Below are 23,879 nucleotides of genomic sequence, written 5' to 3'. Positions count from 1 at the left end.
ATTTAAGGCCAGATTTTTTTTTTACTTGGTGTATTAATATAAAATATTATAAATACTCCTGCTGCAAAAAAAATACATAAGTTATGTATTGTGATTTTTTTAATCTTTGCATAATGAATTTTTGGTTGAATGAATTTGGGAAAATACTGAAGATTTTCCAAGACCCTGTTATTGCTGTAAGAAATTATAGAATGTTACGCAAGACAGCATCTTTAAGTGTAGTCAATTTTACTGAGCGTACTGTGTTCATACGATACTGTAATATGTTCACAGTATTTGAATATATTGGTGATGGATTTGGAGGAAAATCCTGTCAGTGAAATGTAATTTATTCATGCCATGAATAGGTTTGTTAGAAATATGTCATGTTTAAATAAGTCAAATTTCCAAACATGGTTACTGAATGTAAGCTTCAAACTTACCAGGCTTGGGGAAAGTTTGCCCAAAAGCATTGTTGCCATAGTAACTCAGTGGTTCTAAAGAAAAATCTAAGATAAAGTAAGTGTGGCTTATCGAGTTTGCTTCGTGGATCACCCCACAGGATTCAGCTCCTGGGCTTGGGCAATATCAAAATATTTATACAGTCATAGCTTCTCTGAAAATGACCTCCTTATATGGTGTTATTGTGGATTTTTTGCTTTTCTTGTGTACTTTACTTCCTTGTTTTTTTGTGTGTTACCTTCAGCTGTTGGACATGAAAGTGTTTGTGGATACTGACTCAGACATTCGGCTCGTCAGACGACTGAAAAGGGACATTTCGGAGCGAGGTCGTGACCTTGCAGGTGTTATCAAGCAGTACAACAAGTTTGTGAAACCTGCGTTTGAGCAATACATCGAACCTACAGTCCAGGTCGCAGATATTGTGGTTCCAAGAGGTAAAGTGCACATTTTAAAGGACTTAGCTGTTTAAAAAAAAAAAAAGTAAGCTCTAAAAATCCTCACAAACATCACAACCAGTGTTAAGTCATAGATAGTAGTTTATGTGCATTTCCCATAGAGAGGTGAAATATTCATTCCTTTTAAATAGAGTAGCTTGTAAATCGCGACTTTTTCAATGAGTAGTGGAGAAGATAACGTTTCATATCGTTTCAATAAAATGAAACTTTATAGTGCTTATCAATACAACAGTTTAACAAGTTGGTCAGTAGGAGTCAGGTATCAGGTCAAAGTGATTGAGCTGTTTGTCATTTGTAGGCTTTTGTTTTTTTTTGTTTTTTTTTAAATATTGGTAATCCTAGCTTAACCACAAACTACGTGCTTAAGGTAGATTATTAATTAAATTGTGAAGTTGATGAATGCCAACAAGCCGCTTTAAACAAGGTTTGAGTAAAACTTTCACTTCAGTCAAAGTGCCACCATTTTATTTGAACAGACACAAATAAAATTCAGTTACAAATTTCATTCCTAGTTCTATTTTCTCTCCAAACTTAGGGAAAAATCATGGGTGCCCCTAAATATCATTTAAAATAAATGAAAATAATGTAACCTTTCGAAATATATAAATATATTTAACATGCCCCTCAGTCCTCAGATCTACTGATGGCTTTCAACTATGTCCTGTTTCCAAAGGGGTACAGATATGAAGTTCTGCACAAAACTCTTCTGTTATCAGTCCTTGGGGTATATCAGTGGGTTTTCACAGAATGAGACAGATACACTCTATGGCCAAATGTTTCTGGACACCTGACCATCACACCCATATGTTGTTCTTCCCCAAACTGTTGCCACAAAGTTGAAGGAACAATCTCTATAGAACTAAGAGGCCCAAACCTGTTCCAGCATGAAGATGCACAAAGCGAGCTCCATGAAGACATGGTGTGTTAAGGTTGGAAGAAGGTGGAAGAACTCGTGTGTCCTGCACAGAGCCCAGACCTCAACCGCACTGAACACCTTTGAGATGAACTGGAGCCTCCTCAACCAACATCAGCACCTGACCTCAACCTCCCTAACGCTCTTCTGGCTGAATGAACACACCCCCCTACAGCCATGCCCCAAAATCTAGTGGAAAGCCTTCCCAGAAAAGTGGAGGGGAAATAAATCTGAAAAGGGATGTTCAACATGGACATACAGGTGTTTATGGTCAGGTGTGCACAAACTTTTGGTTTATGGTGTAGCTATTAAATGGTGTAATGCCTTTTAAGCAATTAACAAAAACATTTAAACACTATGACGGCCTTAATAATGTTTTGCAGCAGTTAAAAATATGCCAAAAATATGGTGAGGGGGAAAAGAAGAACCCAGACATCGCTTTCATAACAATAAAATGAATAAAAGAAGCTTTAGCTGAATGCAAGCCAGAGATTTTTCAGTGACCCCTAACACACATTCATTCAAATGAACAGAAGTGACTGTGTGAGTGCAGAAATAAAGTTTTGCAATGGCCCTCCCAGTGTCAACGTTTAAACCCTTTTAAAATCCTGCCCACATGCAAAACACTATTTTCGTTTTAGATGTTCTGCATGGAGGAGTGGATCAAGACCCTCTAGAAGTCTAACCTTGTTAGAGGAAGCGGCACAGTGCTGCTGTTATTTAATTTATTGTTGTGTTGCGAGTATTTCCGGAAATCAGTGTTTTGTACAAATAACTGGGAAGAAATAACTTGGATCTATGGAAGGCAACGTGCTTCTGAAAATGCATTGTGTTAAAATAAAACTGTGTAGCATTTCCTCTGCCTTGAGGCTTAAAATCTTTATTTATTACACTCTAAAAATTAACTCTTGGCAAGTGTAAATATGTTGAATATAGGAAAATCAATCCAGTATTTCTTATGAGATTATTATAAATCAGATACAAGATTATTCAGCCTGTTTTTAGATGCTTTTTATGCATTTTAAGCTTTTTTTTTTTTTTAATTGGCAGATAATTTTGCTTCTTTTTCAAAATAAATGCTTAAATTAGGAAAAGTATCTGCCAATAAAAAGAGTTTCAAGGTTTAAATCAGTACACATCTAGAAATAGATATATTTATATGTTTATTATGTATTATTTTCTATATCGATGTTATAAATATATTCATTTTAAGTTAATTGTATAATTATAATAGGATACAGTGGATCAGTTGCCTATATTACGAATATTTTCACTTGCTAAGATGTCATTTTTTGCAGTGATCAATTTAACTGTCAAAAATTGAAAAATCAGTAACTGATTTATGTTATTTAATATTAGTCTTTTGGAGGTGTGTATTAACTGTTTCTTACACTGAGGTCTGTTCTTCCACAAGGTGGAGAGAACTTTGTAGCTTTGGAATTGATTGTGCAGCATGTCCACAGTCAGCTCGAAAAGGTAGGCTTTTACATCTTGTGTATTTGTGATAGGGCTAGACTTATTTATTTAATTTTTTGCCTGTTTTTAATAGCTTGCTTTAACAGTGAATATTTAAAAAAAACAATTATAAGAAACTATATCATTTTTATATATAATTTTTGCACAGCTAGTAGATTCAGGTGTGTCAGATGACTATTAAAAAGATCTGTGGAAATGCAACAAAACTGAAATGTGAGATTACTTTACTTTTATAATTTTATTAATTCTTTTTAAGGCATGAACACCCAAAATAACGCATTTGAGTACTGAAATAGGTACTTTACAACCATACAGAATAGCCTTTTTGTTAGGTCAGTCCCAAATCACTCCTAAAAGTCTTCTCAAAGCGGTGTCTGTTTAGAATGAGACACTACAAAAAAAAATCGCTGCAAAAAAAACACACAAGAAAATTACATTAGATTAACTGAAGCTTAGTTCAGTTATTGTAACACAGTGCTCTTTTCATTTCAACTTTTCACACTACTCGTACACTTTTCAGTGGCAAGAAAGAATTTCACACATTAGTGTCTGGGGCAAAACTCCCCCACATTCCGAGTGACAAAAATACAGCTTGGATTTTACCGATAACTCAGTTGTGCAGTAGCTGCAGATAACGGATTTAATCAACTGATAGTTTTAAAAAATTTATACTGAATGAATACATAACTCAGTGTAAAATATTACCCAACTTTATTACAAAAATAAACAGTACTGACTGTACAATGAAAATGTACTGTACTTTTTTTGATAAATATTTATATATATATAATATAATATACACATTTGACTATTAATAAACATCAAAGTACATAAAAGATATACACACAAACCGATCCAAACAGTAACACTTCAAAAAAATAAAAATCGAGATCCAAAATGAATCAAAAACCACTTCAAATAACACAAGATTTCAGTGGTAGTTTTTATTTCACCTCTAGAGGCTGCTCTCATACTGTATAATGACAACAGACCCTTCTCAGCTCCCGCAACCGGGAAAAACTATCAGTGTGGATTTTTGCAGAAAACTGATAGTTACTGCAATCGTTTATCGGTGCCGATTAACACCTCTAGTACACATTTTCTGTACACATGCATTGTATTATCATGCAAAATATATTATACAATTAAACAAAACCATTTAGGAAAAAAAATCAGATGATTGATATTATAGCACTATTAAATATAAGTATTATAGAACTAATACATTTACTTACAACTCCTTAGCTCAGTCCAGACCTTCCTGATTATATTTGATCATCGGTGAAAAAAAATTAAGATCCCAATTCTCCATCCTCTTCATACTGTAGAATGTACTCAAGTGCTCCTTGTACATTCATTTTCCTTAGTGCAACAGATATGAAGAAAAATAGAAAACGCTCCTCATGAAATGTTGCGTTGTTGTTGCTGCTGCTGTTTTTTTCCGCTCCAGATATAACAAGACATTAACCCTACTTAACTTTTTTTTTTGTTGTTGTTTTCTTTTTTTTTTTTTTTCTTTTCATACTGTCCCAGCTAGCGATGTACTGACATTTGTTGCATGCGTGTATATTAAACCCAAGCTATGGTCACAGAGTAAACTTTTTTAAGGATTTGATTTGGTTTCATGTTTAACATTGAATCTGAAATGGGCAGCCACAAGTCAAGTCAACGGAGGGTGGTGTGAGAGAACTTGTTGGAGAAAACAAGCTGTGCAGCAGTGGTCCAATCTCAAAGTTCCAAGGCACTAAAGAAGCACCTGAGTTGATTCTGTGGATTGTCTGGTTAGCAATGTGTGGCAGGGACGATAGTTGATCGTGCACAGAGACTGATGGTGAGGTCTCAGAGTTGTCCAGGGGGATCACAAGATCTTCACATGGGAGTGCATCTTCAGGGATGTAAAGCAGTTCAGTTTTGCTGGGATTTAGTTTCAGCTGATGAGCTGTTATCCATCATGTGTCTCTTTCAGCCACCCTAAGATCTGTGCAGAAACATATGGATGTTCTTCCATCAAGTTTCCTAGGGGACCAGGAGGGTAATGCATAACAATATTATGAATGGAGAGGTAACGGTAACAGCATGGAATTCAAAGGATGAGATGTCGAGATGAGACAAGAGGTGCAAGAACTGTGAAGTATCATCTCCATGAACAAAGCAGATCTGTACCACCTCCCCTGCCAGTCTTAATGGAGTATGAGAGACAGCATTGGCAGAGGACAGAACAGTTGGTGTAGTTGAGCTAAGCTGATGAGACATATAAGGCAAAAGCTGTTATGAATCTGACCAGTATAGCTGATCGTTTGTTGGCTTTTTTTTGTCTGTTTCAGATTGTCATTTAATATTTGTAGAAAACTTAATGCAGTATTCATGTCCTGTCCTCATGTTTCAGAGGTGATCTCTTAAAGTTGGAGTTGTATAATGGACTTGTAGACCCCCCCCCCCCCCCCCCCCCCCTTACAATTAAGTTATTGAGTGAACAATCCAAGTAATCTCTTGATGGCTCCTAATTCATCACCATAACTTTTAAAGGTCACCAGATACCCAACGTTGACTTTGTTCCTCCTAACTTGGTTCACTAAACACTAATCCACCCTCTTGAGCACTCAAGTATACTAGAGCTGCAGACATACCCGTTCAATTAATAGTACTAATACAAAAATAAAATAAACAGTCTAACATAAGAAGAATACTTTATCATTATTATTATTATTATTAGTATTATTATGCTTTCAAGAACCAAATTCGGTTATAAACGTAATGGGTCTCATTTATTCTTTTTTCCTGTATTACAACAGATTTAAGTATATTAGAATATATTCTATTCTACAGAAGAAAATTTTCAATATTTAGATGCTCTCACGTTTAGTTTTTTAAGACTTTTTAGTGGAGTTTTTAGATTAATTCATTTTAGATTTCAATGAATTCAGATGTTATGATCCAGGTGCCTCCATAAAGACTTATTCATAAAAGAAAGAATTGATAGTATTGCCATCTGAGAAGGCTAGAAACCTATTCAACATTAAACTGGTTTACACTGACTACGTTTACATGAACAGCAGTAATCTAATTATTGACCTTACTCTGAATAAGACAATATTGTGATTAAGGTGTTTACATGAGTCGCTTTTAGAATCCTTTCATGTACCCGTTTTACATGATTTAGAACATAATTAGATTAACGGCACACATCAAAACGTCACCGCGTCACGCCCTCCGATGTCCCTCCAGACTTTCACGTATCAACATAAGGTTCGTCTTCGTTATGGTAACGTATACAGCTTAGGGTGTTTTTATTTAATTTTTTTACGAACGCTTCAAGTGCAGTTAATTATTTGTCATGCTGTACGTGCTAATAGACGACTGCTTGAAGCCATGGGCTGCGTCCCAAACCACGTACTTACCGTCTATATAGTAGCCGAGATACATGTATTTTCCCCCACAACAGGCCTGTAGTAGGCAAGTATGCGGTTTGGGATACAGCCGTGCTCTCTTGTTCGCCGTAAAATGTTGAGCACTGTCATGTGTGTACTGTCCTGTCGCAAAATGCGGTGAAAACTCTCACACGACGTTAATAATGTGATTACGGTGTTTATGTGTCTGTAATACACGTCCATAATGCGACTAAAATAGGAGTACTCCACATGTCTTAATTCGATTTGTGTTTACTACGAGTATGACCTTAATCAGATTAAAGTAATTAAAAATTGCTGTTTTCATGGTAGTTTCTTAATCACAGTATTGGTCTTAATCAGGTTAATAGTGGATTATTGTTGTCCATGTAAACGCTCTGACTGTGGTGTAAAAGAGAAAGTAGCTTCATTTTATACCGTGTGATGGAGTGCTGAGTGTTGGAATGGCTTTTTTCCATTCGATGTTTTGATTTCATGAGTTGTTTCTTTTTCATTTCTCTCCTTCACAATGTGCATTTGTAATGAAACACTCGTCAAACCCCCCTCGCCTGAATGCACTCTAACTTACCACAGCGTGAAATCACAGTGAGGTATGGCTGTCAATCCCAACAATCTGCCCATCTCCCTCCCTCTCTCTACCTGGTTACTTCTTCTGTTCTTCTCCGTCCCTCTCTCTACCCGGTTCCCTCTACTGTTCTCCTCCCTCTCTCTACCGGTTCCCTCTTCTGCTTCTCTTGCTTTCTCTCCAGTTTTCTGCCACAAACCTGTAGAGACAAAAGAGACTAAAGGAAGTGTGTAATGGATGTCTACTTCCAATGAGTTGGCTTTGACTTTAAGCCAATCCTTAATTCATTGAATTCAATGGTGGGATGTTTTATGCCCGCGTCGGGAAGAGTGGGACCATGTTTTGTACATCCTTTTGTCTCTTTCCTCACTGTGGCACTTCAGTGGCTGTGATTAATGTGGGTGAGGGGAATGATTCGGTGGTTTTGTTTTAACCCATTAGTAATTAACTTATCATAAATGCGGAAGTTTACAATACTGACCATTTAGGTTCTTTTATAATTTAGTTCCCATAAGATAAAGAAGAAATACAAGTTTATTTCAGAACCACTGAAACATCACCTGAACCTTAACATCCCGTGCCGAAAACACACACACACACACACACACACACACACACACACACACACACACAATCTGCAGTTCCTATTTCTGTCTAAATTGACTTTGAGCTTTAATGGGGTTGTGTTCTCTTTCCCTCTCTTTCTCTCTTTTCTTCTCTCTGTCTCTGTTTATCACAATAAATCTGTTGTCATCTTCTTCAGAGGAAACTCCGCTGGGATATGTGAGGATAAACTCTGGCATCCCACTTTTTTTTCTGTGTCTATACTTTTGTCATTTTGTTTGTTGTGGAGCATCTCTGAACTCTCCTTTTGAATTTCTTTTCATCTTGACTTTTCAAATGATTTCTTTTTAAGTCACTTAATGACAACCTGGTGCTTGAACGTTTCACTTGTTTGCCTTACGTTCTTGTGTATGGCCAACTAACACAAGCACAAGTTTTCTTTTCCAAGACATCATAATGATTATCAGTGCTGACAACAACATGTGACCGAAACTATGAATTGACTGTAGAATGGATGCCTTAAAGTTTACTCATTTAAATTTCTTTGGTACATTCTGTCTCGTGATGCATCAGTGAATGTTTAAAGATAAAATTGTACATATTGTACAGATTAGAGATTGCACATAATAACATAACTTGAGCTTACTTACTCATTTGCTGTAGTAAAGTTAATTTGGAAATAAAATAAATGGCCCGTTAAATATAATGAATAAACAATGGATATTTTCCATTCCATCTCATTTGGACTTCTCTTCTTGGACACCTCATGTAACATGTTTACTCGCAAGCACATGCTCGCGTCCCAGTTTGGGGGATGACATCCAGGAAGACGCAAATGATGCCTGAATATCATGTCTTTCTAAAAGGAACATACATTTAGAAGTGGCCATGCTAAAATATGCATGTTTATCAGATTATAGTCCTGGTTTTGTAAAACATTGTTGTTGTCAGTTCCTTTGTTGTCTTCTTTAACATCTTAAAATTGGCCTATAACCTTGATTTCTGGTTTTTCTGATGACTTACATTCATACAGGGGGAAAAAAAGGCACAATAGTTCTGTATTGTTCTTTTTTTTCCCTGGCTTGACATGATTGTTGGTGTGTGTGTGTGGTATTTGTGTGCGTGTATGTTTTGTGCACTTACGAACTGATTAAGTTGTGGTTGTGCTGCTTAGATCTGCCTTGGCTTCAGCACATCAGGGTCAGCCTTTACCTAAGACCCTCAGCGTGCTGGAAAGCACACCACAGGTGCGGGGAATGCACACCATCATCAGGTATGATTAACACATTAAACACTAGATTTTGTTCTTGTTGACTTAATTCCCGTAGGTTGCTGTGCTTTCTGCTTTAAGCCGTTGTCAATATTATGTTTTCTGTCTTCCACTGAATCTCTGTCTGATATGTAAAACTGCAGGAACAAGGAGACTAACCGAGATGAGTTTATTTTCTACTCAAAGAGATTGATGAGGCTCCTCATTGAGCACGCCCTCTCCTTCTTACCACTGAAGGTTAGTGATTTTAAAAGAAATGGTGTCCGCTATGCTAAAATTTAGGTGCTTGTTATGAATTTTTTTGCTCTGCTTTTTTTAGGATAAGACCAGAAGTACCTTTCATAGGACCAGGCATTTACACTACAGATTTATACAAATTGCATTGCTTGCTAAATTCTGTTTTTTTTCCCCCTCTGTCTTCTCCACAGCCAGTGTCTGTTGAAACACCCCAAGGGACAATATATGAGGGGAAAAGACTCAGTGGGAAAAGGGTTAGTTGTGATTTCAGACCTTTTACATTTTTTCAGACAATTTAGTTCCAAGAGTGTTCTGTTCTGCTGCTAAATGTACAGCTTTTAGTTGGGTTCACAGATCTATGAGCTTATAGCAGAGACATTCAAACTGTAGGGTGTGAAGGAATTACAGGTGAGATGGAAAATACCAAAAAAGAAATCTTTAAATGACAGATGTATCAGATTAGCCAACCGAAATTAACAGTTGTACAGGTGTTTTGACTAGAGGTCGACCGATAGTGGATTTTACCAATAACTCAAGTTGGGGAGTACCTGCCGATAACCGATTACTCAACTGAATATCTTTAAAAATTGATGTGTGTGTATATATGTATGTGTGTGTGTGTGTGTATATATATGTGTGTGTGTATATATATATATATATATATATATATATATATATATATATATATATATATATATATATATATATATATATATATATGAGTAAATAAATGATATGCATCCAAACTGAACCAAAAAGTAACACCCCAAAAAAAAAAAAAGACTGAATCAAAAGCTGAATCAAAAATCACTTCAAATAACACAACAAAATTTTTCAGTGGTAGTTTTGATTTCACCTCTAGAGACCACTCTCGTATAATGACAGTGGACCCTTCTCTGCCGCTCCCGCAATGGACACAATCGGGGAAAAACTATTGGTATGGATTTTTGCCGATAACCGATAGATCCAGCTATTGGACATCGGTGCCAATTAATCGGTGAAACCAACCAATCGATCGACCTCTATTTTTGAGCGTTCCATTTAGGCAAGTTTATTTATATAGCACATTTCATACACAATGGTAATTCGAAGCCCTTTATGTAAAGAAAATACTAAGTATTTATTTAAAAAAAAAATAAGAACAACAAATTAAGGTAAGAAATTAAAATGAGCAGGAGATAAAAAGGATTTGAAAAATGTAACGGGTAAAAAGGGGAAAAGTTACAGCACTAAACTGCTCTAGATCAATCAGTAGAGTGCAGCATAGTGTTTAGGCAGTAAATGTGAGGCTGAATGTGTTTTCAGTCTGGTTTTAAATGGAGCTAGAGTTTGAGCACATCTGACTTTTTCTAGAAGCTGAGTAGTGGGGAAAAACATTAAATAGACCTATAGCAAAATTTCAAATCTAACACTTAAATCACTTTGATGATATCTATAATTGGACAGTGATTTTTAAATGCTGTTTGTTGCTTTGCTCTCCTAAGACAGGATCAAGATTTCAAGGCGGAGATGGGTGCAGGTTTAAAGTTTAATCAATAACAAAACAAAACATCAAGACACTATGAACACATGAAAATGAAAAACACAAAACAATACATAGGGGACGAGAGAGCATTACGTGGCAACAGAAGACAATCAAAGCAAGACAAAGTGCATTGCAAACTGTGACTGTATGCACACAAGTGCTCCTTAACATGAATGAGAATCAGGTGCAGGTGGTCATGTGACAGTGATGCAGAGGTACAATGGCTGCTGGGAACTGAAGTCCAGAGTTCTTTCAGGATATCCGTGACAGACAGTCAGAAACCATTCATAGTTTCAGGAGGATTTCATTAGACTTACTTCGGCAATTCTCCAGCTGTGATCCTTCGAGATTTTTTGGGCACTCGAACCATCCTCTTCACAGTGTGTTGAGACAATAGAGAGATGCGTCCAATTCCAGGTTGATTCATAACATTTCCAGTTGACTGGAACTTTTTAATTATTGCCCTTATGGTGGAAATGGGCATTTTCAATGCTTGTGCTATTTTCTTATAGCCACTTCCCATTATATATACGCCTGTGAAACAGGAAGTCATGGTTGAACAATGTCAAATATCAATTAGAATATACTTCAAATATATTTTTCTCATGTGAATTAATAGGGGTGCCAATAATTGTTGCACACACATGTTTTAACAAAGATTATTATTTTTTTGCATAAACCTGTGTTGTATTTGTTTGATATCCATGAGAACAGAGTATTTTTGTGAAATGTTTTAACAAAAGATCAAGAGATTAAACAATAGACAATTTTTCACAGCCTTCTTTGCTCATATTTACTAAGGATGCCAATATTAGTGGAAGGCACTGTATAAAAAATGTCCTGTTATTTCTTACTGTTTTTGTTTTATTTCATTTCATAAACATGTTTATTTTTTATATAATTTGACACGGGTCTTTTTTGACCTAGGGGGATAAAGGGGGCGCAAGTTCCCAAAACAACTGCAAAGTGGGACTCATGTGGAAACAGTTTGAATACATCTGTTGAGATGTACGTTTGCTGAAGTCACCATTGTCCTCATTCAGGATATTAATAATACATTTTTACTAAGGTTCTGCTCAGGTCACTGCAAAAAAATTTTTTTTTTGAGGTTGTAAAGCTCTCCATGGTTACAGGCAGTGTGTGTGTTTGTGTGTAGATTACTGGAGTGTCCATTCTGCGTGCAGGGGAGACAATGGAGCAAGCCTTGATGGCAGTGTGTAAAGATATTCGACTGGGAAAAATTCTTATCCAGACAAACCATGACAGTGGGGAGCCTGAGGTACTTACAGTTTTATTGCACAGCCTATTAATCATTCAGTTAGATTGCTTATCTCCAGTCTGCAGTCTATTTACTGTCTTACTTGCAAAGCCTCATATTGTAATATCCATTTTTTTTGTTTGCCCTTTTACTCATTTTGACTTTACCTCTCTGTGGTAGCCAGATGATTATTATTATTATTATTATTATTATTATTATTATTATTGTTGCTGTTGTTGTTATTATTATTATTATTATTATTATTATTATTAATAATAATAATAATAATAATAATAATAAAACATCTCTCTATCTCTTTCTGCCTCTGTTGTAGATTGAGGACTGTGGATTTGACTCTAAATAAATGCCATTCAATTGTATCCACCAACTGGAGTGCAAATATAGCTAGCCTTTTTAATATCCTACTAATTGGTGGCTACAAGCCATCACAAAGCCAGCACTAGGAATAATTTGTGCTTCTGATCCACACTGTGTACACTTTGTTAAATACTTGAAAATCATTGCCATGCAAATGAATTTAGTTGTAAATAGTTTCATGCATGTGATGGGTAATGTCAAAAGTAAAGTGCTTAAAGTGCTCAGAACACCTGCTACCCCACATACAGTCCCAGCGAATACAGTAGTTGATTTTGTAGGTTTGCTCAACTGTGATGGAAACAACAAAATCTTGTTGCCTTTGCAGCAATCAGTTAATGAGTATGAGCTGGTAGCATATTTTTATTGGGAAATTTGTGGAATTACACCCTAGTGGGTGTTCAGCTTACTTCAAACACACAACCTTGAGCACATGGCAGACATGTGATCTACAGTTCACTGCTGAATCAAACATGAATTCAGCTGTTAGAGTGAATAAAGCCGCTTCTCATACAAGAACATCCAGTGTGCTATCAACATGGCCTTTCTTTTTTTTTTTTTTTTTTCCTTTTTTTCCTTTTTTTTTTTTTTAAATTAAATTTTAATTGGTGTTCCTTATACATTATATAACGCACACAATACTGATAGTTTAAAAACACAGTATGAAACAAGAAAACAAACTATATATATATATTATATATTATGTAATATATATTATATAAATGAAATTTTCTAAATGAAAATTTTCATTGAAAATTTAATTCAATGAGTTGAATTTCAATTCTATTGAAAATGAAAATTTTCACTAAATGAAATTTTCCATCTAAATTGTTATAAGATAAAAGCTCATCATTACTACAGTAAATAAGTCCTTTAGAGTATGTATTCCACTTTTAAACCATTGTCCCCAAATCAGAGGGTTTTTTCCCCCTTTTTTAATATATGGATTATTCCATACTGAAAAATAGTGTTGACACGTGAGAGATCTGACATTTTCTGTGAATGGCAACATGGCCTTTCTTCATCCTACAAGCTGCTTGTGCCTGTCCTCTCCTGCCTGCTGGATCCCAGTCCTGATGCACACATCTACTTTCAAATGCCAAGGACATTGAGGGGAACATGTGCCTTATAATATCAAATGATGCAGAAACTTTTGTGGTCCAGGCTCCAAGGTTGTGCCTGTGACAGTTTGACAATTTTGGATGCAACCAAGTTAATCCTCTTTCACCAATGATATCATCAATCCTCCCTGACCTGATAGATAATAATTAAACTCATTTATCATGATGTAAAATTGTTGGAAATGTATTAAAATAAAGTCTTAGGACTGAAAGTTTGTTTTGAACAAATAGTAATTTGACCCTTGCTTTATTTATTAATATGATGGTATGCAGTGAGATTATTCTGTGGTGTTGTAGTGCTTTTTCATCCATCTGCCACTCTATATACTCAATATATATCAAAAGGTCATGGGTTCAAGCCCCAACACCTCCAAGCTGCCACTGTTGAGCCCTTGAGCAAGGTCGTTAAAGGGGATAGTTCACCCAAAAATGAAAATTCTGTCCTCAATTACTCCCCCTCATGTCGTCCCAAATCCATAAGACTTTCGTTCATCTTAGGAACACAAATGAAGACATTTTAATGAAACCTGGGAGATTTCTGTCTCTCCGTTTACAGTCCGGTAACCAAAACTTTCAAGCTCCAAAAAGTTTATAAAGGCATCGTAAAAGTAATCCATGTGACTCCAGTGGTTTAAACCCAATTTTATGAAACGACACGAATGCTTCTGTGTGCGCAACCTAAAATTAAGTTTTTATTCACAAAATATCGATCTTTGACGCACGTTCATGAGAGAACCACGACGCATGTGTGTCTCAAGAACGAGTGGTTTAATTTTTGTAGGATGTATAAGGAATTCTCATTTAAACAGCAGATGAACTGATTCAGATTTTGAAATAGGGTCCAAACAGGGTCAGTGTCACAGCATGGACAATGGTTTTTCTTCAGTAGCTTCCTGTCCGAAATATATATGAAGGGTATTTGAGGCATTAGTAACAAGTAGGACTAGACTTTTGCTGGCAGTTCTTGGTAGTTGCTGAGTTCTGCTTGTTTTAGGATACGTGACTGAAGCGAAAATGTTTTAAGTGTTTGTGCCTAATTGTTTCTTTTGATAATCTGACTTGATTCCTAGCTCCATTACCTGCGCTTGCCGAAGGACATCAGTGAGGACTACGTGATTCTGATGGACAGCACCGTGTCCACAGGCGCAGCTGCTCTCATGGCTGTTCGAGTTTTACTCGTATGTAGCCCGAGTAATCTGGTGCCAATTGCGTTTTTTTTATCATTATCCTTTAAATTTGCAATTCACAGAATCACTGTTTACGTTCTAACCCTTTCTCACAGTACACTGGCGTTCCATTTTGCATGCGGAATGGAAATCGACTTATTAGACATTTTCAATCAGTACAAACAAATGAATTATTTTCTCACCGCAAGTCTGTTATAAGATGAGTCAGGATGCTGTTGGGTTTCTGTGTGTAGAGTATCATGACTGTGTTTTAACACTGGTAAAGATATAAAACAGAGAGCACAACTAAAGCTTTTTATTTATTTTTTTTAATTTTTTTTTAATTTTATTTTATATAAAGGAAAAGCACTGTGTACAACTGCCACAATAAAATGAAAGCATTTAAAGATTTATAACATTCTTAAAGCCATGAGTGTCTGCTTTCATGTCAGCCATAAAACTGTGGAGTGTGACCTCACAAATAAATTCAATGCTGAACACAATAGCTGATTTGAATATTAATCTGCCATATCTACAGAGGGAAAGGCACAGTAATTTCATGAAAGTACATTGAAGTTACTTAAATTAAACAACAAACGATCATAGGTCATCTGTGCATTCCTGCAGTTCACTGGGTATGTATTTGATAAGTAGGGAGCAGGGCATTTCACAATGTGCCTTGTGCCTTGGTTTCAGGACCATGATGTTGAGGAGGATAAGATATTTCTGCTGTCTCTGCTGATGGCTGAGATGGGTGTTCACTCCGTAGCCTATGCCTTTCCCAAGGTGCGCATCATCACCACAGCTGTGGACAAGAAGGTCAATGATGAGTTTCACATCATCCCAGGCATTGGTAAGTTAGTCTACATGAGTAAATTAATATTTCACCTGAGAAGGGGTTCGGGTTTGTGCTAGTGTCCAGAATGTTGTCTGTTTAAATCCCACACAGACACGATTCAGCACTGAATGTTCATTAGGCAAGATTTGCACACAAAAAAAATAGTCAAGATTAGGTCTCTAACAGTTAAATATAATTTGATTGATGTTTATTTACTTCTAGTGCCCATATACACACAACTCAGTTAGTTAGCATTAGCAAAAACGGTCATGACTGTTCTTACTGATTTCTGAGGATGTTCACAAAGCATCATATCCTTTATTCCTTCTAATGAACTCTTCGCATCACTAACTAGCATGTTAGCATTGCTAGTTAAAAGAGAGGCCATTCAGCTGCTTGAAAGTAGAGTTATGATAATGATGAGTTTATTTATCACATATACGTATGCACAGTGAAATTCCTTTCTTCGCATACCCCAGCAAGTTGGGGTCAGAGTGCAGGGTCAGCCATGATACAGCGCCCCTGGAGCAGAGAGGGTTAAGGGCCTTGCTCAAGGGCCCAACAGTGGCAGTTTGGCAGTGCTGGGGCTCGAACCCCTGACCTTCCGATCAGTAACCCAGAGCCTTAACCACCAAGCCACCACTGTCCCTGCCAAGCGGAAGTTTTGGTAATGAAAAAGTATCTACTTAATTTGATCCCATAAAGCTGTCCATTCAAACAATTCAAAGCTTTATACAGATTGCCTTTACGTATATGTCCAGGAGCAATGTTGCTAAACGTATGTTCACACTTGGGAGCAACAAAGCAACAGGCGACTGTTCATTTCTATATACCTCCATATACGATTTCAGTGACAGAGTTGAGATTTGTTTGAATTTATGCAAATTAGGTACAACATAGTAAAGCGACAAATCCAAATGATTGTCTCGAACCAATCATTTAGTAGTACAACATTTTTTCATTCCCCCTCACAGCTTTAATTCCTACCTGAAATTACTTCCTATGTCCTGCCTGACTTGAAAGAAAAAGGAATAAAAACATAAAACTATGTATAGAACCAGACGAAACCAATCTGTAAATGTGTATATGAGGCATTACAAAGAAAAATTAACCTCTGAATAAAATTGCAAAGATCATTGGGGTCTCTGGAGAGTGTTTATAGCTAGTATAGTTAGCTTGTGTGGCTAATACAAATGCGCCTGGCATCTAACGTGTACATCAAACAACCGATTTTTCAGCCTTTTTTTCCATTTTATTAAAATATTCCCAGTAATTTTAAGAACAAATCGTCTGCTGTAGTAAATGCTGAGCTGTATTACACGCCCCGCCTCACTCAACACCCACAAGAGACTAACTGTGAGCAAGAGTGAATGTAGGGTAATTCTGTGTCTTGTGTAACTGCATGTGGTAGTAACATTTTTCGAAGCACAGTGAGTGATTTATTACTACAGGAAGATTATCTGGCTGCTCTGGGTGCTTGCTGATTTCAGACTGAGATGTAGGTGTAGTGAAGGGGTTTTCTCAGCCATGTATGTAGTGCACCTTCAATTCACAGCTGTTTTTGGGTACATGGGTACAATGTTTGACTCTGACCTCTGACCCTAGCAACCTTTGAAGCTGCGGCATTAATTAATTAATTAATGTGGAAAAATCTATCGATTAATTCAAAAATTAAAAGTAACACAATGGAGACCTTTTGGGTCGAAACATTTCTTTCAAGGATAATCAGCATAATCGGTGATCAAATGCTGGTCTTTTACAGGAAACTTCGGGGACCGTTATTTTGGGACAGACGCTCCTTCAGACTGGTATGAAAGTGAAGAAGGGATGGATTACTAAGTCTTAGTTTTAAAAAAAGTGAGTTTATGTGACATTAGCAAAAGCTACTGCTGATTTGCTGCCACGTGCCATAATAGTGGCACTCAAAGGGCAGTGTGTGTGTTTTTTTGTTTTGTTTTTGTTTTTTTAAACACACTGCAGCTTTGCTTAGGTTTTACAGAAGGTAAGGTTAGTTTCGAGTCTCTTTCCACAAGTATTAAGAGAGGCATCATGCTGATGGTTAATTTATTTCCTTGAAGGATGTAATGGCCCGTTTGATTTGAGATAATCTTCAGTGAAATGAATGAACTTCAACTCATTCGATGAACTGTTTATGACTCTTTAACAATCTTTCACATCCTTGAATTTTGAAGCTTGAATTTTGAGAGTTAATCTTTAACAGGGTATGATTTTAATTGAGTGTTAGAGAAAGTTGGCCTTAAATGTTTTAATTAATTGTTGTTGTTTTTTGTTTTGTTTTGAGTGTACATGAAGGAAATGTATTCCAAAATACGATTCAAAAGGAAAAGGGCTTTGAGAAAATGTCTTTTTCTTTGCTGCCATTTTCAAGTTGAAATTCCTGAAAGATTATTTAAAAAGTATGTATTTGTAATGTATTTAATCATCCTTAGCGATCACTCCAAATGGCAGCACTGTGAAAAATATTGTCTTATGAAATGGTGGGAGTGTCCAGGGTACACAGAAACCATTTCTCACTACAGTGTTGAGAGTCTGCAGGCATGTACAGCCATCCTGTATTTTTAAGATTTTTAAGATCTTCTGATAGGTGTCTTTTGTATGTCCCTCGGTCCCGTTTAAAAACTAAGGGGGATAGAGCTTTTTTAGTCGCTACCCCTCGTTTATGGAATCAATTGCAACTGGACATCTGCCTCGCACCCTCATTTACCATTTTTAAAAAGAAGCTGAAAGCATATGTCTTCTCCTAGGTTTTTTTTTTTTTTTTTTTTAACTAGTGTCTATTGTCTGTCTTTATTAGGCTTTATTCTGTTTTCTATTTTACTTTTCTTTACTCTGTTCAGCATTTTGGTCAGCTTTGCTGTGTTAAATGTGCTTTCTAGATAAAATTTGCTTGCTTGCTTGCTTACTTACATCCTGAAAGACCCAGACCCTCAACACTGTAGTGACAAATGGTTCGTGTGTACTCTGGACACACTGGGGTGTGTAGACTTTTTATATTCACTGTAATTAAATCTGTTTTTAGACATTGCCACCGAATGTGACGCAAATGGATAACCATTGTTTATATGTTAGCCACAAATTTAGTCAGTTTATGAGCTTAATTTGGATCCACAAACAAGCACAGAGGCAAACAAAGCTTCAGGAAAGGAACAAAACAAAGTAAAGCGAAGGCAAAATTTAGGCAAAGTGATGTCCGGTGTGAGAAATGATGAGCAAAGTACTTAAGCAAAGCAGATTACTTGTTGTATCCCTTGTAGTTCTTTTGATACTCAAAATGACACAGTAAACATGGCATGGTACATTGGCCAGATCTGTTCTGTTGTTTCATACCTCGTATCACTGGGTGCTGCATATAATGTTAACCAACAGCTAAAGAAGATAATGGTGCAGTTAATGTTATACATGTGGGAGGATGTGCACATTATAGCGTAAACAGAAATGATCCTAGACACTGCATTTACAGCACTCCAGGAGCATGATGTTTCTGGAAATCTGGGTCCAGAATTGGCCATTAATCCATATTAAGAGGAAAGAAGGAACGTTTGAATAGGATGTGCCTCACAAACTCTATCTAAACTACATTGTGTGCATTTATGGAGTTTATGCATTTATGCACGGGAAATGTTTTGCTTACTTGTGGTTTATTCTCCATGTTTGGTTACAGGCATTTTTTAAAAAAAAAATTTTTTTAATTTTTTTTTTTTTTTTTTTTTTTTGCAGTTTATGAGGGTTTACTGATACTTGTTACCCAACAGTCTTAAATTTGAACATTTACTGGTTACATGTTTGGATGTTTTATTTCTAATAGAGCAGTGTAATTGAAATACTTTTGTTTTACTGAACACACATCACTGTATATTACACATCTCTGTCAGCCATTGATATACAGAGCCTCCAGAAAGTATTCACCCCCCCCCCCCCAGACCCCCAAGGTGTTGATTAATATTTTTACTTTATTGCAACAGCAAATTTAAACATGTTGTTGTAATTGATTTATTTTCCTGGTTCTTTTGAACTGTCTTTATACAGGAATAAAGATTAAAGTATTTAGATGTCCTCTGAATTATTTGTAAGTAAATAAATAAATAAATAAGTCTAAAACTTCCTTTAAAAAAACAACCCTGTGTGAATTGTCCTTTTGTAGCAATTACAGATTTGAGTTGTTTTGAGTGTGTGTCTATAAGCTTTCCACGTGTTTTATTCTGGCATTTTCTTCCATTCCTCAATTTTCAGGTCAACATTTTCAGATTTTCAATTGGATTTAAGTCTGGTTTTTGACCCGGCCATTCCAAAACAAACCTTTAGATGATGGTTTTTTCTTTTTCTTTTTCAAGCCATTCCTTTGTAGTTTTTGTCCTATGCATGGTCCTTCAGAGCATGATGCTACCATTGCAGGAATGGTGTTACCTGGGTGCTGGGCTGAAGGCTATTTGGTTTTGTGCCAAATGTTATGCTTTGGCTTTAGACCAAATGGCTCAACTTTAGGCCCATCACCTACATAATTTTTATTTTTTAAATATAATTGCGTTATGTTAATGTGTCCAATCGAAGGAAGAAGAAAAGCTCAATACTACTTACTTCCAAGTTCTAAAGCACAGATATTAAAGTTGACCAGATGGGGAAGAGTTTCAGGATCCTTCAGATGTTCTTCACAGAAAAAGATGAATCAGTGATGAGCGTAGACATGGCATGTTAATTATGGAATAACACAGACGGACCATTCTATTATATGAAAGTAATCCATGCTGGTGTGATGTAGCCCGACGTGAAGTGGAGTTGCTGTTACCACACAATAATAAGTGGATTATTTTTGTCTAATAGCAAGGTCCAAAGTGTTACTCCCCTTAATACCACAGCAATTTGCCAATGATTTATATCCACCCATCCATCTTCTACCGCTTACTCCTTCAGGGTCGCGGGGGAACCTGGAGCCTATCCCAGGGAGCATCGGGCACAAGGTGGGGTACACCCTGGACAGGATGCCAGTCCATCACAGGGCACAATCACACACACATTCACAAACCCGTTCATACACTATGGACACTTTAGACACTTTAGACAGCTTTACCATGCATGTCTTTGGACTGGGGGAGGAAACCGGAGAACCCGGAGGAAACCCCCGCAGTACGGGGAGAACATGCAAACTCCGCACACACACGGCCCCGGCGGGAATTGAACCCCCGACCCTGGAGGTGTGAGGCGAACGTTGATTATGTATATATAACTTTTTTTTTTAAGTGTACTAATGAACAACACATCAATCTTTTTAAATTTTATTACTTACTTAATAAAATTAAAAGTTAATGGTGTGACACTGGAGACTTCATTCATAAATGCTAAATAAACATCTCATCATAAAACCTTCACCAGATCAACCATAATAAGTTTTTCTTTGTTAAACAACACATTTGAAAATAAATAAATAAATAAATCCTTCTATTACTAGACCTGCCAACCTTTCATGTATTTTGCAAAGGAGTTCTGCAGTTTAACATCTGAGTTGTCATGCAAAAAATATGTAAGGAGTTTTTGCGCAGGTGTTTTGAAGGCTCCAGTAGTAACTGTGACTTTCTTTTCAAAATTGGTCATAATTGCGTGCTTGACTTTGCTAACTTTTAACATACACTATATGGCCAAAAGTTTGTGGACACCCCCCCCCCCCCCCTCTCTCACACACACACACACACACACACACACACACACACATGATTGTTGAACATTCCATTCCAGATTTATTCCCCCTTTGCTGTTATAATAAGCTCCAATCTTCTGGAAAGGCTTTCCACTAGATGTACGGAGCGTATGTTTCAATCGATCATTTTCACAAGGTCAGAGAGACTTTGTTTATTCATTCAATATTTTGGGACATCCTATAAAGTTATTTACTTATTTTGAAGATAGGATGAACCTGTAGTACTTTTTAGTTTTAGATTGTTTTTGATTTATTTAGTTTTATGCAGGCAATGTTTTGCGTTGTTTATGATTCATAAATAAGGGTCTCCAGTCATATTTCTTCTTAAATATAGTTTTTTTCAAAAATGTTCTGAGAAAGTGATTAAGCACTCTGTTTTTATTCATTTTTTTAATCAGAACTTCTGCTCAGTCCTGCACTTGCAGATGCTCAAAAGCTTTGACCTGCATCAGCAGTAAAAAATGTCAGCCATGTGGAGATTATACTTTTATTATAATTTGTGAAAGGGTGATACTGAATTAAATGTACTGTTTTATAATATGTATTTATTTATTTTACTGTTTAATGTGCAGTTTTGTATTGACCCTCCCAGCAGTACAGGTGGTGATATTACGCCTTCCTGGTACTCTACTTAAACCTACATTGTTTACCACAATATTTTAAAAGGGAAAATTGCAAGCAGTGGAGGGGGAAATCAATATTCCCCTAGCAAAATTGTCATGCCAATGTTGTGACATCCACAATACATTCCGTTTCATTTGTGGCAAATATACACTTAAACCAGTGTTCACCAACCCTGTTTCTGGAGATCTACCTTCCTGCAGGTTTCATCTCCCACCAAAATCTAACACCTCTGTTTTAGTTTATCAAGAACTTCTTAAGGCAATGATTAGATGGTCAGGTGGGCACAATTCTGGTTGGCACTAAAGTCTTCAGGAACGTAGATCTCCAGGAGCATTCTTGGTGACCACTGAATAAAATCTTAAAAATGGACCATGACTGCACTTATTAAGAAAGTCTAGAGCTCTGCTTTGGTTGTAAGATTAGTGATCAAGACAGAGCCTCATATTTGTTGAACAAAATGCTAGCATCTTTGCCAGTTGCTATCCCAATGATATCGTGAGAACAGAGGGAACATAACAGAGTTCGTATCAATGTCTCTGGCTTTTCTGCTAAGAACAAGAAATATCCCAATGTGCCTTCAGCCATGAAGCCAGTGCCACATGATGACATTCTGCCAATACCAAGGTCACCAGAGACATGGAACATAGAGGGAGCTAATAAAGGTGCCACAATGTATGAGCAGCAGCGGCTTGTGATAAAAACTTTTGTGAAAGCAATGAACAAGGACGGTGAAGGTTTTCAATACTTAAGACTGATTCTTCTCGAAATAACTGATGCTAAGACAAAGGAAGGAATTTCTGTTGGTCAACAAACAGGTCATCGGTGACGGTGATTCAATATTGCACCAGATCACTGAATCATCCAACTTCTGCAGGGTTGAACTAACGTACAGTTGTGCCACTGTTTTAGGTTGGTAGACCTAATTCAACCAACTATTCTATTTGTGTTGTGAATGTAACCTAACACAGTTCTGATGTCAGTGCAGATTAAATCTGCCATTTCAACTGCTAATATCACTGGACAAGGTGAACTTGGATTTTTCCATGACAAACACGACATGGCACAACCCTACCTTCCTGTGTCAACTTCCCCCAGATAAGCTATAACTGAGATGCCAATAGTTAGATGCATCTTAGGTGATGCAGTTTTCTGTATTGTCTTGCAGTACTGAGTTTGTCTATACAAGAAAAAATTTCACCCTGACCTAAGAAGATCTAAGATCTAAGAACATGAAGGCTTGCATTGTATCAAAAATGTGCTAGAACATTATGGAGCACATACACCGATCAGCTATAACATTAAAATTACCTGCCTAATATTATGTAACTCCCCCTTATGCCAATAAAACAGCTCTGACCCGTCGAGGCATGGACTCCACAAGACCTCTGAAGGTGTGCTGTGGTATCTGGCACTGAGATATTAGCAGCAGATCCTTTATGTCCGGTAAGTTGTGAGGTGGGACCTCCATGGATCGGAGTTGTTTGTCTAGCACATCTCACAGATACTCGATCGGATTGATGTCTGTGGAATTTGGAGGCCAAGTCAACACTTTGAATAGTTTCTCATGTTCCTCAAAACATTCCTGAACAATTTGTTATCCTGCTGAAAGAGGCCACCTCCATTAGGGAATACCATTTGCCATGAAGGAGTGTACTTGGTCTGGAACAATGTTTAGGTAGCTGGTACATGTCAAAGTAACAGCCACATAAATGAGAGGACCTACGGTTTCCCAGCAGAACATTGCCCAGAGCATCACACTTCCTCCGCCAGCTTGCCTTCTTCCCATAGTGCGTCCTGGTGCCACCTCTTCCCCGGGTAACTGATGCACACGCACCCTGCTGTCCACATGATGTAATTTTTTTGTCTTTATATAGGTTCCTTTGAGTGTCTCCTTGACATTATTGCTGTTGATAATAATAATACTGTAATTGTTA

General features: G+C 36.8%; 1 protein-coding gene across 4 annotated transcripts in view; it reads left to right on the top strand.

The window, feature by feature from the left end:
* Positions 1-19,692, top strand: part of si:ch211-243j20.2 (uridine-cytidine kinase-like 1) — a 29,319-nt gene extending 9,627 nt beyond the window's left edge. For 2 of the 4 annotated variants that reach the window (XM_047152066.2, XM_047152068.2), the window contains exons 6-15: positions 686-875; positions 3,224-3,285; positions 8,021-8,040; positions 8,996-9,094; positions 9,235-9,328; positions 9,520-9,582; positions 12,010-12,132; positions 14,678-14,785; positions 15,470-15,626; positions 17,374-19,692. In XM_047152066.2, coding sequence (XP_047008022.1) covers positions 686-875; positions 3,224-3,285; positions 8,021-8,040; positions 8,996-9,094; positions 9,235-9,328; positions 9,520-9,582; positions 12,010-12,132; positions 14,678-14,785; positions 15,470-15,626; positions 17,374-17,450 — 993 coding nt within the window. In that variant the 3' untranslated portion in view covers positions 17,451-19,692. Of the gene's footprint in view, positions 1-685; positions 876-3,223; positions 3,286-7,265; positions 7,283-8,020; positions 8,041-8,995; positions 9,095-9,234; positions 9,329-9,519; positions 9,583-12,009; positions 12,133-14,677; positions 14,786-15,469; positions 15,627-17,373 lie in introns of all 4 variants that reach the window. The other 2 variants (XM_053687735.1, XM_017493278.3) reach the window with 1 other exon arrangement.
* Positions 19,693-23,879: the final 4,187 nt, after the last annotated feature.

The sequence above is a fragment of the Ictalurus punctatus genome, chromosome 2 (genome assembly GCF_001660625.3).
Source record: "Ictalurus punctatus breed USDA103 chromosome 2, Coco_2.0, whole genome shotgun sequence".
Classification (NCBI taxonomy): Eukaryota; Metazoa; Chordata; class Actinopteri; order Siluriformes; family Ictaluridae; genus Ictalurus; species Ictalurus punctatus.
Note: the sequence above shows the minus strand (reverse complement) of the source record. Positions and strands in the feature narration are given on the sequence as shown.